Source organism: Somniosus microcephalus, chromosome 11 (genome assembly GCF_052327205.1).
Source record: "Somniosus microcephalus isolate GS21.2 chromosome 11, FLI_Smic_1.0, whole genome shotgun sequence".
NCBI lineage: Eukaryota > Metazoa > Chordata > Chondrichthyes > Squaliformes > Somniosidae > Somniosus > Somniosus microcephalus.
The window spans coordinates 178,672,297-178,685,624 of NC_140997.1; the positions used below are offsets into that span (position 1 = coordinate 178,672,297).

At 39.7% G+C, this 13,328-nt stretch overlaps 1 protein-coding gene across 1 annotated transcript in view; it reads right to left on the bottom strand.

The window, feature by feature from the left end:
• Positions 1-13,328, bottom strand: part of LOC147111029 (chemokine-like protein TAFA-1) — a 542,636-nt gene that overhangs the window by 32,449 nt on the left and 496,859 nt on the right. Inside the window, exons 3-4 of the mRNA XM_086001473.1 lie at positions 9,176-9,300; positions 4,453-4,601 (exon numbers count right to left, since the gene is read on the bottom strand). Coding sequence (XP_085857599.1) covers positions 4,557-4,601; positions 9,176-9,300 — 170 coding nt within the window. The 3' untranslated portion in view covers positions 4,453-4,556. The remainder of the gene's footprint in view (positions 1-4,452; positions 4,602-9,175; positions 9,301-13,328) is intronic.

A 13,328-nucleotide genomic window follows, 5' to 3' on the forward strand; every position in this document is an offset into this window, starting at 1 on the left:
ATTTATTTGGTGCCTTTCATGACTTTGGAACGTACCAAAGCGCTTCACAGCCAATGAAGTATATTTGAAGTGTAGTGTGCCATGAATAGATTCGCAAAGCTTTGGCTGTTCCCCCAAAGAGACGCAACACTAGGGAAACTGTACAGGCAACAGGACATAGTATTCTAAAATACCATCAGAGTACCTGAACCTTTACAAATCCACTCCCCTGAGAGAGGTGATCTAAGATCGGGGTGGAACAAAGGCTTTTCAATGCCTGCAGCAAAAGACTATAGGATGGAATATAGAACAGCAAGCATATTTTAGCTCCTATTTAAATACAAGCAAAGTAACATGTTCTTGCCAGGTGTTCTTATTAAACATTAAAACACGTGCAACATTTTTTTTCAATTATTGGTTCTTTACCTATAAATAGACATGGTTCTACTTGCAAAAGCAAATAGATAACTGCAAATTAATAACAAAGGGAGTGATGGAATGGAAAATTATAACTTGCAGGGAAATTAGTTCAATTGAACCACATCAATCTTATTGGCAGATAAAGATGTTGTCTGAATAGTAAGAAGTCTTGTAGATGAGTATTAATTATATCGATGGCCCAGAAATTTGGGTCGGAGGCTTCCCGCGGGTGCAAGCCTCCGATCTGCACTTACCTAGCGCGCCGGCCGTTGTGCTGTGGGCCCGCGTGGGATTCCGATCCTAGGCCTCCTCCAACTGCCGGCGCGCAGTGCTTGCGTATCCCAGGGGTGCAGTTAGTTCGAAGCATCCCCTGGGATCACGTGGGCCATGGAGAGCCAATGGTAGCAGGGAATCAGCCCCAAAACATCACTAAAACTTCAAATAAATTTTTAAAAATCACATTTTTAAAATAACTATAAATTACATAAAATAACTATTTTAAACAATAATTTAAATTTTTGAAAAAATTAATTACAGTTTCTAACGGCTAAAAATAAAGTTACCTTTCTTTAAAGTATTTAAAAATAATAATCCTGTGGAAAAAATGTTTTAATTTAACTTAATTCACCACTTACCTTGTTAAAAGCGGGCTTTGCAACTGCTTTTACAAGCGTAGCTCCTGGAGACTTACCCTCCCGGAGAAACCTGCAAAAAAAATGGAAGTTCCAGGCGTACACGTTGCCTCTCCGGCGCACGCGTTCGACCTGTGAACCCCTTCCTTTAAGGGAACGGAAGTTCTGGTTTCCTGCGCATGCGCAGTGTATGCACGAAACCGGCACTTTCGTTGGGCCTACACGCGAGTACCCAGTGCGTACTCACCCGTGGCGACCCGAAGTTCTGGCCCAATGTACCCTGCTTTTCCTACACACATGTACGTAGATACACACGCAGATATAGAGACACAGACACACTAATTAATATGACACCCAAGGGTTTGTGATAGAAATGTGGTAACATTTCCCTAATTACAGTATTTCCTCCTAGTGGCAAGTGAGGAACAGCACGGAACTGACAAGTCTTGTCAGCAATGGCTCTAATCTGAGCATTAATGAGGATGCTTGGCAGTAATCAGCTCTCACAAATTGTCATTCAAAATAAAGTCTAAAGTTGGAAATCTAGGCAAACATCTGATCAGAATTAGTTCTGGTCAGAAGATCATTTTGACGGCTGTGAAAACCCTCCAAGGGATTGAACTGAGTAAAAGGAGTTCTACAGAGCAGTCAATTTTGGCTGAAGCTCTTTGCAGTTTGTAGAAATTACAGTTTACTTTAGAAATGTACTGAATTGAGTATACAACAGAAACACTCAGCAGGCACAATGAAAGAAAACAACCAAACTTCAGACAACTTATAAGTAGTACACAAAATATTCATTCCCAGCACTGATCTAGTTTCAACATTTTATCTACATAGTAAAACAAGGTCTTAAAGTGATGCTTACCACCTACTTCATAGCACCATTAAGTATATTTAGAGGAATCATTAGCATAGTGACCTTTTGTTGCTGGATGATGATGTCACGGTAGTTCAAGCTGCAGACTGAAAATTAATTATGATGTGGAACCCAGAGATTGTCTTTCATGTTAATCTACCATGTTTTATATTCATCTCACCCATAACAACATATGGGTAGAAGATAAGTCTGACAACATCAGAACTATTAGCTTTCTACAAAAATAACAGAGCTAATGAGAAAAGGCAGGCTGCTAATATCATTTGGAGAACCTCAATGTGTTTTGTCACTGTTTCGTTTTTCTACTAATCTTTTCTTATCTGTAGATGTGTAAGTGAATGCTGTTGCATATCTTTTTATCCCAAGCCTCTAAATGGTCTTTATGAAATAAAATATTAGGGTGGACATGCCTTATGTCAAGAAACATTTCTGATGTGACATCTGATGTATGAACACCAATATATGGAATTAATATTCCTATTTTTTCAGACATATATTGAGGTTCCTATGGAAGAAAGCCACAGACGCCATATCTAACATTAAACAGAGGAACTGGCTGTTGGTGCACACGTGTTATTAATATCTTTGCTTTTGTGAATAAGAAATTATATTTCTGTATAGATCACTATCAATCCACATTGCACCTAAAATGAAGAACTGATTTTTTTTTCTTTCCTTCTTCTATTCATTTTTCTAATATGTATATATATATATATATATATATATATATGGAGAGTCTTGGATTTTCTGTTTAAAGTTTCCACAAATGACATATTCCATTAGTTTACATGCAGAATTGGCCATTCTCTGCTTCAGTAAAAAATTACTTTGCATTCTTTAAACCACGATGCAGTGAGGCACTATATAAATATTTAAATGACATGTCAATATAGTTTCAAACCCACCCAGACTGCAGCACTGCAGTGAAATGGCCACGACCAGTGCCAGCAAATCTGGGGCATCATTCCCTTTGTATAATCTTTATTCCAAATTATTCTCTTGGCTAAAAGGCTGATTTTTAAGATTCTTGCTTTAGGGATGGAAGTCATTTTATAGATACAAACTAATTTTTGACCTTATAATACTGGATGATTAATCTCACTGGAGTCATTACAAAAGCACTAAAATACGTGAAATGTTTTACCATTTCTAAAACTGCCTACTCCAAAACTGTTAAGATGTCCTACTCCCAGCATCTAAGTACATTTGCAGAAACTAGTTCCCATTTCTTAAAAAACTGCTTGCAAAGGGAAAAATGCATGTATGCCAATAACACATACCAATAGGCTGAGCAGCAATGCAAAAATATCAAATTGAGTTCTCAATACTAAATAATAGGCAGGATGTGCACAGTTAGTAAAGTGAGTTTCTTTACTATGTGCAAAGCTGACACCTTCTTTCTCAATGAATGGTTTAATTTTGGTAATGTTAGCCAATCTCCAATGGTGTTTTCATGTGGTGAGTCTAATTTAGTATGTTGCTATATCCCCTATCAGTTGTGCTTTGTTGCAGTTTTGTGAAAATGAAATTTAAGCCAACTAAATGTAAGAGTGACACATACATTGTATATCAAGTGTGATCTACCGCTTGAAGTGTGACAGACACAGGCATGCTATATCAAGTTAAAATGTTATTATGCCTCTGTTGAACTTTATATTAAAAATAAAACAGATTTATTGATATATGAAAATCCTATAATGTGGAATATAAGATGTTAACTGCATAAACTGTATAAACCTTAAAATTAACATTCATTTCCCTTCATTAGTTTAATGTGCCTGCCTTGTGACATACCCATTTTAATAAAGAGTACAAGAAAGCAAGAATAGGTGAAGACTCTGACTACATAAAACATGAAATATATTTTACAATGATTAATGTTTAGCACAAACTGTCACAGATGCTGTGGAGAATTGTTTGAGATCATACTTGTAAAATACTTAAAACAAATGCTTGGAAATGGCAATGTTGCATTAAAGTTTCCAATGTTATTTTGCATCCTTTAAATCTGCAGAGTAGTTTATCATCGCTAATTCTTCAAACCCTAATTAGTAATTTGTATATCCAATATAAAGGACAACTCATTTAACCTGATACCCAGCAGTTGTTCGAAAAGAAAAATTCTGCTGAGCATTCTGGCATCTGGAGTTCAATAATTAAATGCAGCAACCATAAGTAATACAAGATATTTAATGCATACCAATTACCCAGCATGTTGCTCAAAAATTGGTTTTCTCTGCTGTGCTTCCTTTAAATACCAGAAGCAGGTTATAAAATGTACCCGCGACACTTTATACTTTAATAATTGTTGAAATGTGCAGTGTAACTACAGTATATTTGAGAGTGAAATTTCATACGTTATTGCGAGCAAACATATGAATATTTATAAAATGGTAATAGATTAATTTCATCTTTGGTAACCAACTAGGAAAATATGTACTTTCATTTTTTACAAATGTATTTTTTCCCCGAATAATTGAATCACATACAATAGTACTTGCAATTGTTTACAAAATATATAGTCTGTTCACCCTACAGTACCTTAGTCCCCATTGGAACACGGTTTACTATTAGATGAAATCATGATAGGTAAACTAATTTCTGTGATGATGCCAATCACTCCAACCACCTCATCTCACACTGGGTTACAGTTCCTCAACTCTTTCCATAAAGTGGTCCTTTGCAATCAACTGAAATGTAAAATGCATGACAGTCATTAGACACTAGGTTGGAACAGAGTGTTCCTTTGTTACTTGTAAATATAGATGTGGTCTTCCTGACTCTAGTAAGTGACAGTATACCTCATCTCTTACCAGTTGATCTTTCAGGATTCATAAGAGAGATTAAACATGATCCTGGTTAAGTTCAATACATCAATAGGTTTGTGACTTTTGAGTCGCAATGTCCACGGGGATATTTCAAAGAATATGACCTGAGCAAAAACTGACATTCTTTAAACCACTCATTGAATTATTATGAGTGACGCTCTAAGATTCTGAAATCCCAGCATAACCTTCCTATTACATTCTTGCAATTGCTTGATACATTCGCTTCTAAGTGTTTCAGCGAAAAGGACACGAAGGTGTGTAGATGGGAATCTATGGGGGTGGACATTTGAATGACCTTCTATCAAATACTAGATGCCCTCAGTCACATCTCACAAAAGAGACATAGCAGAAAGAAAAAAGACAAAGCTGGAAATCCTTAAAAAAAACACAGGAAATGTTTACAGTAGAAAACAGACCTGTCAGCATCTGAAAAAAGATAGGTTAACATTTCATGTGGAGAACCTTTGTATGATGAACAATCTCTACCTGAAACATTAAAGTATTTTTTTAGATGCAGATGGACCTGCTGTGATTTTCGAGTATATACTGTTTTTTATTACAGAAGCAGTCATGAAGCATTAAATGATTAAATGAGAAAGGCTGGAACCTGTGCTATACAGTTTCTGATTGGTTTCTAGGATATTGTATGAGATATTGGCCTGATTTTCAAAGTTTGCATTTTTCTAGCAACTTTGCCCAAATTTCCGTCATGTTAAAACCAACTTGTGATTTTTTTTTTTGCAAGCCTTTGTCATTCTGCTAGTCAATGTTCTAGGACATACTTTATAATTAAATGACAGTATCTAACACTAAAATATAAATACCACATAAAAATATAGTAAATTCTATGCTTGTATACACTATATAGTGAGATGGTTATCCTGATAGCGCACTGCTGGATGTAGCAAAATTCAGCTTCAATGCTGAATTTTCTAAGAGATTTCAGTATGGGCCTACACTGATATTTCAAATAAAAAGCCTTATAAATTCTGATGAATCATAGCATTCAAAATCTAAATACTCAAAACTAATTTGAGTATTTAGATTTAGAGTATTATTTTTGTTAGGTAAGGGTATCAAAGGATATGGAGCTATGGCGGGTAAATGGAATTGAGGTACAGATCAGCCATGATCTAATTGAATGGCAGAACAGGCCCGAGGGGCTGAATAGCCTACTCCTGTTCCTATGTTCCTAATTATCAAAATGTTTTTAGGATAAAGGAACCATGACAGACGAATTGATCCAAAAAAACATACTGTAAAGCTATCATGCTTTAGATTCAATTCCATTATAAAATTTAATTTGTCAATAATAATCTCCCCTCCCTCAAAAGAAGGATCTAGAAATTGGTTTATAAATCTACTCCAGATTCCTCGGTTATACCCCTTCAGTGGTACATAATTACCATCAGAGATTTTTCATAAATTTGACAATAGGGAAGTGTGGGTGCCTGGATTTTGAGTTTCACTATTCCCTTACTGTTGTAATATTTCACTCAGAAAAACTCAATCAGAAATCAGCTTTCCCATTTATGCCATCATTATTTCATGATGATTATTCTCAATAAATGGGGGCAATTATTTTCATGCACCACTCAAGATGAATTAAATTCTATTCTATCCATTTGTGGCAATGTACAAAGTGTGCAGTGTATCATAGAACAGTAATGCAGGGTGCACACTGCTGCTACCATTCTAGTTCATGTTTGGTGCTGCATGGACTTTAACCAAATGATTCGACTACAACCACCCTAATAGTGATCTAGCGCAGTTGATAATCCCCTTCCCTCCATTATCAAATTTTAGGGCAAATTTCTCCACAATGGCAGTGCATTTGTGCCATTTGAAGAACTTGATATTTGATTTTTGTGTGTGGGGGGGATGGAGGAATTGTATGTAAATGACAATTTACATATTTATCTGATTATATTTAATACATGATGTGTTGATGGAGAGGTTTTTTAAAAATTGCACACTGCACACTACAGATGTCTATTAGCATCAGTGTGATAATAGAATTCTTGCTCATACAGTATCTGTGATTTCACTATACATGTATTACTGGTTCTCAAACTGTGGGGCCCACTCCACTTTTTGGTACAGGTCTGTCCAGGTGGGGGCGAGGACAGGAGCCAGAATTTATGCTTCTTTATTTTTAACTTTGCTGAATAGTAGCGCTGCAGTGCTGCTAGGGTCTGATTGGTTGCAGTCGGTGTCAATCATGCTCCCTCCCAATCATCTCATGCTCTTTGTGCTTAACCTTTATGAGGAAATACCCTCCGCTTGAGGACAACTAATTACAATCCACGTAGGATGAACAGTAAAATGAAAGTTGCGTTTGGCAACAAATACATCAGAGAAAAAGATGTGCTTAGGGGAAATGCAAACCCCTCTGTTCTAGAGAAATGTAGGATTCAGCGACCTGCTCCTTCCATACTCCTGCATCTCACCGTGTAACAGCACACACTGCAGCATATACAGAAACAGTGTTGCATAGACATATAGGAGAAAAACAGCAAAACAGGTGTTATAAGGGGAGGAAAAACAGAGCAGTGAAAAGAAAGAGAAAAAACAGAAGTAAAGTAACACAAGAAACATAAGTGGAGGCTGGTGCAGCCTCCTGCTCAACTCATCTAATCTGATGTCTCCTGTCCATTTGAATCTATTGCCACTAGAGCAAGGGAGTTGGCAGCTGAGTTGTGAGGAACACTGCTCCACATCTTTAGTGTGGATTTCTCAGAGCAGTTTGCACGACACAACAGGGTCGATTCAACCCAGCACGTCTGGTAGGAATGGTGCATGGAGCAGGGGTTAAGATGGCGTGATTTAAGATGGCAGGAGGTAAGGTGGCGGCGGGCTTGCACTGTGTTCCTATGGCGTTCCCGCCCCCTACCATTTTACACTTGCTCCGGAAGGGTTTAATTTCAATGGCAAAGTCACATCCTGGTCATATCATTGGGCGCACATGCCATTTTAACTGTGGGCCCGACTAAGGCCTTCACAGTCTCGAACCTGCCAGCAAAAGCTGGTGGCAGCCAGCATCCTGGCCACTGGAGTCCCAGGCAAGTGAGATTTTTTCCCTAATTTTTAAAGGTTCGTTGTGGGCTGGGAAGAACATTCCTGCTCCTCCTGGCCCCACAAAAATACCTTGGGCCTCCCCTTCCCCAGGCTTTCCCTACCTCCCTCCATCACAGACTTTCTGAATCCCCTCCCCCCCTTCCAATTCCCTATTTACCTTGCCGAGGTCCAGTTTCATGGGCGGCCCCCATGAATTTGGCTGCTGCCCGCTGGCAATTACATCATTCCTGGTGGGAGTCAGTCGGAGCATGCAAATGAGGCCCTCGAATTAAAATCTCCTGGGCCTCATGCTCCACTTCAGCCCCCGCACCCTCGATGTCCACCCTTAGTTAAAATTGGGGCTAACGATTCTGTTTGTGGATTCTCTCAAAGCAGATTGTGCCATGATAGTTAAAAGAAATGGATCAGAAAGAAAAGAACACAGCTTGGCAATGAAGAAGTGAAGGTTGTTTACTAGGGCATTGAAAGTGGTAGCCTTATGGAGGAGACACACAAACAGGGGCTGCTAAGCAAATAGTAAGCCAGACATATCAGAAAATGAACAGGAATAGTTAATAGAAAGAGGAAAGGAATGAGGTGAGCAACTTACCAAAATAAAGGAAATTAGATTCAAGTGGAAAAAAGAATTGGGGGGCCAATTCAGGCATAAGAACAACTTGAAACTCGTGTCAAGAAACCAGTATATTATTTTTCTAATACTTGGTTACCACATTATTCATCATTATGTCTACTCCAAAATGCTAAAAATGCACCAAATAAAGTGTTAAAAATCTATTTTTTTCCTGTGAGCATGCCTCCCGAATCGACCTAGATTAGAAAATAGTGACATTATTTCATATCTCAGAAATGATGATAGATGTCAATTAGCTCGACTTAATTAAAAGGGCAATTCTATATAACATATATGCATATCACATGAGGTATGCATGACTGTGTTGGGGGCAGTAGGAATTAAGAAGATGAAATCCCTTTCTAATGGTGGAATATATGGAATCCTATGGTTATCCATTCCCAATATCAATCAGTGAACTATTTTTATTCACCCACCACACCCAACCAGTTTTCTGTGACTGGTGTCTCCCACTGCTCCCAATGCTGAAAAAGGATATGTGATGGCAGAGGGCTGTAATGGAAAAAGCTAAAAAGAAGAAAAGTAGAGACTTTGAGAGACAAAAGTTTCACTCAACTTTAAAAGTTTTAAAGAAGAAATCACACAGCCAAATGACCTGTCTTCATTGGAAAAATACATGCATCTTCAATTATTCAAGTTTTTAATTCAATTGTTTAAAGTTTTTTGTTTGACTATAAAATTCCGAGATATTTCTATGTGATCTAAATTGATAGTCTCAGATTCTTACCTTTGTGGTCTTAACTCTATTGCCAGAAGCGCACATCCATCCTGAATTATCTGGTAATGTCTTGCACTCCTCTCCCTCTACACAGGGGTCCATCTCACACCACCATTTCCCAATAACAATGGAAGCTTTAGAAGGTCATGGAATAGATAAAAGAAATGGCTAATGAATCATTGTACAAGGAGGACTTTCACTCAGTGTAATATGTTCTGTACTCTTTCTAAACAGTCTTCTTGATACTATTTTGAGAAGCCACAAAAATAAACCGAACAGTGGTGTAAAATTTAAACACATTTAATTTTTTTGTAAAACATTGTGAATGATTTTGCTTTTTTCAGTTTTGCAAAGTGCTGCATCTGCTATGCTGCTAGGGAAGATAAACATTCAATGCATACATTTAATTTCAAACTGGTCCAATCAGAGTCCCATCACATGTGCGTATGTTGGGTCTCGGGTATCCACCACGTGAACAATTCCATCAGTCATGGTCATTTGCACGCTTCAGATCTGCTGAGATAAAGTGTTCAGCTGATTTTCTTTTGTCTTAGGTCAACAGCAGGGTCTGTTTACCTTAAGCTCAATTTGCATTAGGTAGAATTGTAGAACATCACTTCTCAAGGAACCACATTGGTATGGTGCATTGATACCATGCTATACCATAGAATGGTAGAATGTGGTTTTGCACAGAACTTCCGTCAAATGCTTTTCCCCAGGGAAGCAAGAAAAATTGTAGGGTGGTTCACCATGGGTCATTATTGCTCACCTCATTGAAAGCAATATTGACAGTGGGTTAGAACGAGGCTGCCAGGTTACATACCTCCCCTTCAGCTGGGGGAATAGTACGTAATCTGGATTGATCAACAGAGAAGAGAAATATTTAAAATTTGTATTTAAATTTTTCTTTTAACCGAAACTTAACCTAAAATCTCTAGCCATAAACTGCTCAAAATTTTGCATAGTAAGGTAAATATACCCATATAAATCTATGCCTGTCATGATAGAATATCCAAGTAAATCTTTTTCCCCAGTTGGCAGACAAAGATCAAGAGGTAGGCTTATTTCCATTACTGGAGTACTGTAATCATAATAATGCTTGGATTTAAGCAAAGCATTCCAAAAATTGTAATAATCTTTTGATAGTTTGTGTGAGTCAACACCTCAAAAGGCAAATGAAAAATCTTTAATTTAATTTTTATTTTAGAAAATATCAAGGCCTAGAAATTCGTCTCGGGCAGTGGTGCAAAGTAGGTGGCATCAGATCGGCCGCCAATTATACGCCCATCAATGGAACTGAATATGAGGCGCTGCATATAACGGGCGACTGATCAGATACCGCCCATTTTGCGCCACAGCCCCGAGACAAATTTCTAAGCCAAAAAGTTACATTCCTAGCCATGGTCATAACCTGGGTTCAAACAGACCGATGTGGTCTGTTGCAAATGTCGGATGGTTGAAGATTGCTAGGCTGCTCAGCTTTATCATTGGAGAATGTAAGTACGAGTGTATAATTACCTCAAACTATACTACTCATTTTGTTACCTAGAGCAGAGGTGGAGAACTTTAAAGTCGCCTAGTAGAGGAACAACCACTAATATGAGACTAGGATTGCTAAGATAGTGCAGCAAAGCCCAGCACTACTGTCAACCAATACTTTTACTGTGAACTAAATTATTGTAGGATGAATGCAATCCATTGTTCAACACCACCATCCCTCAAGTGAATGTACCCCAGTAGACAGAAGTGCAGGGGGGGTGGGACGATTTAAAAGCAGCAAGAGAAATGTCAAGGCTCTACAGCAGAGCAGATCTAAACAAAGCAAACTACGTAGGTATGAGGGGCGAGTTACCTAAGGTAGATTGGGAAACTACATTAAAAGGTATGATGGTAGACAAGCAATGGCTAGCATTTAAAGAATTAATACATAATTTACAACAAATATACATTTCTTTAAGGCACAAAAACCCCACAAGGATCAGTGAATCAGCTATTCACAGTCTATATCAATATTAGATGAGGGTACCAAATGTAATATATCCAAGTTTGCTGATGATACAAAGCTAGGTGGGAATGTAAGTTGTGAGGAGGATGCAAAGATGCTTCAAGGGGATATAGACAGGCTAAGTGAGTGGCAAATGGAATATAATGTGGAGAAATGTGAAGTTATCCACTTTGGTAGGAAAAATAGAAAAGCAGAGTATTGTTTAAATGGTGAGAGATTGGGAAATGTTGGTGTTCAGAGAGACCTGGGTGTCATGTACTCGAATCACTGAAAGTTAACATGCAGGTACAGCAAGCAATTAAGAAAGCAAATGGTATGTTGACCTTTATTACAAGAGGATTTGAGTATAAGAGTAAAGGGGGGAGAAATTGGGTATGTAGCGCCACCTGTTAGTGCCTAAAGAGGGCAGTCAGTGGCTGTAGCGCCACTGGCAGCAACTCCCGCGATATTCAGCGGGGGCGCTAATGGTGGCGTTAGCCTGTTGCGCTGCGCCGCCACTGATGATGTCATCGGTGTGCGCAGCACCCCATTAGCGCCCCAATCGCGATATTTGGTAGCGAACGCCGCTGTAGCGCCGTTCGCTACCCGCGCCCGGTTCACGGGGCCTTGCTGTGCCGGCAGTGGCGCAAGTTAAGGTGGAGGTGCGGTGCGGCCGCTTTTTTCGGCGGCCGCCTGCCAGCACCTCCGTCCCCGGCCTCCTGATCCTGCCCCCCCCACAGCATTGCCGGCTGTTTCCCAAGAGCCCGGCACTTCTCCTCGGTGCCGGGCTCTTTTGCCGGCACTCGCGATCGGGGATCGCGCTGTTGCAGGCCCCTCCCCCTTAACAATGGGAGGGAGGAAGGCCTGCAGTACCGCAGCACGCCGTGCCGCAGCGTGTGGCGCTGCGGCACGTTGTGCTGCGATATTCAGTTTCAACGCCCTAAGAGGGACGCGGAGCGCCTCGAGCCTCGCCCCGTCTCCCTCTAGGGGCGCTGAAACTGAATTTCTGATGATCGGTATTACTCCGAACGCTGCGCAAAAATCAGCGCCCAAGCGAACTTGGCGCCTCAACCGAATTTCTAGGCCAAGATGTCTTACTGCAATTATATAGGACCCTGGTGAGACAACACCTGGAGTATTGTGTACAGTTTTGGTCTCCTTACCTAAGGATGGATATACTTGCCATAGAGGGAGTGCAACAAAGATTCACCAGATTGATTCCTGGGATGGGGGGATTGTCCTATGAGGAGATATTGAGTTGACTAGGCCTATATTCTCAGGAGTTTAGAAGAATGAGAGGTGATCTCATTGAAACATACAAAATTCTTACAGGGCTTTGTGATGAAATATGCCATTCATCAGGCACTCTGTATTCTCTGTGTTTGATTGTGCCTGTGACTGTGACAAGCAGGGGAGTTTAGTTTCAGTTTCATTTCCTTACCTGTATTGTATTGTGTGTAGGGCTCTGCCCATACCTGGCCCCTACTTAAGCAGGCCCCAGCGTGTCTCACAGGCAGTACAGCAGATCTCTGGATGAGAGACACTTCTCCACTGTGTATTACTTTCTGAGTTAATAAAAGCCTTGCTTTGCTCCGTTAACGTTGAGTCTCGGATTCATTGAGGCACATCAGGCTTGACAGGTTAGATGCAGGGAGGATGTTTCCCCTGGCTGGGGAGTCTAGAACCAGGGGTCACAGACTCAGAATAAGGGGTCAGCCATTTAGAACTGAGATGATGAGAAATTTCTTCACTCGGAGGGTGGTGAATCTTTGGAATTCTCTACCCCAGAGGGCTGTGGAGGCTCAGTCGTTGAGTATATTCAAGACAGAGATCAATAGATTTTTGGATATTAAGGGAATCAAGGGATATAGGAATAGTGCAGGAAAGTGGAGATGAGGTAGAAGATCAGCCATGATCTTATTGAATGGCGGAGCAGGCTCAAGGGTCCGAATGGCCTACTCCTGCTCCTATTTCTTATGTTCTTATAAAATACATTCTTTTACACAACCCCTTTAAAACAGGATTCGAAGGCCATTTTAGATCTGCCTTGCATTTGTTCATATTAGTGTTTTCCTTCGGAAATGGCAATATACCTGTTCTGCTAGCTTCAGCAACATTTTGTACAACCTGGAATATAGCTGAAGGGATGTACTTATGTCACCAGCCGTCTCCAAATGG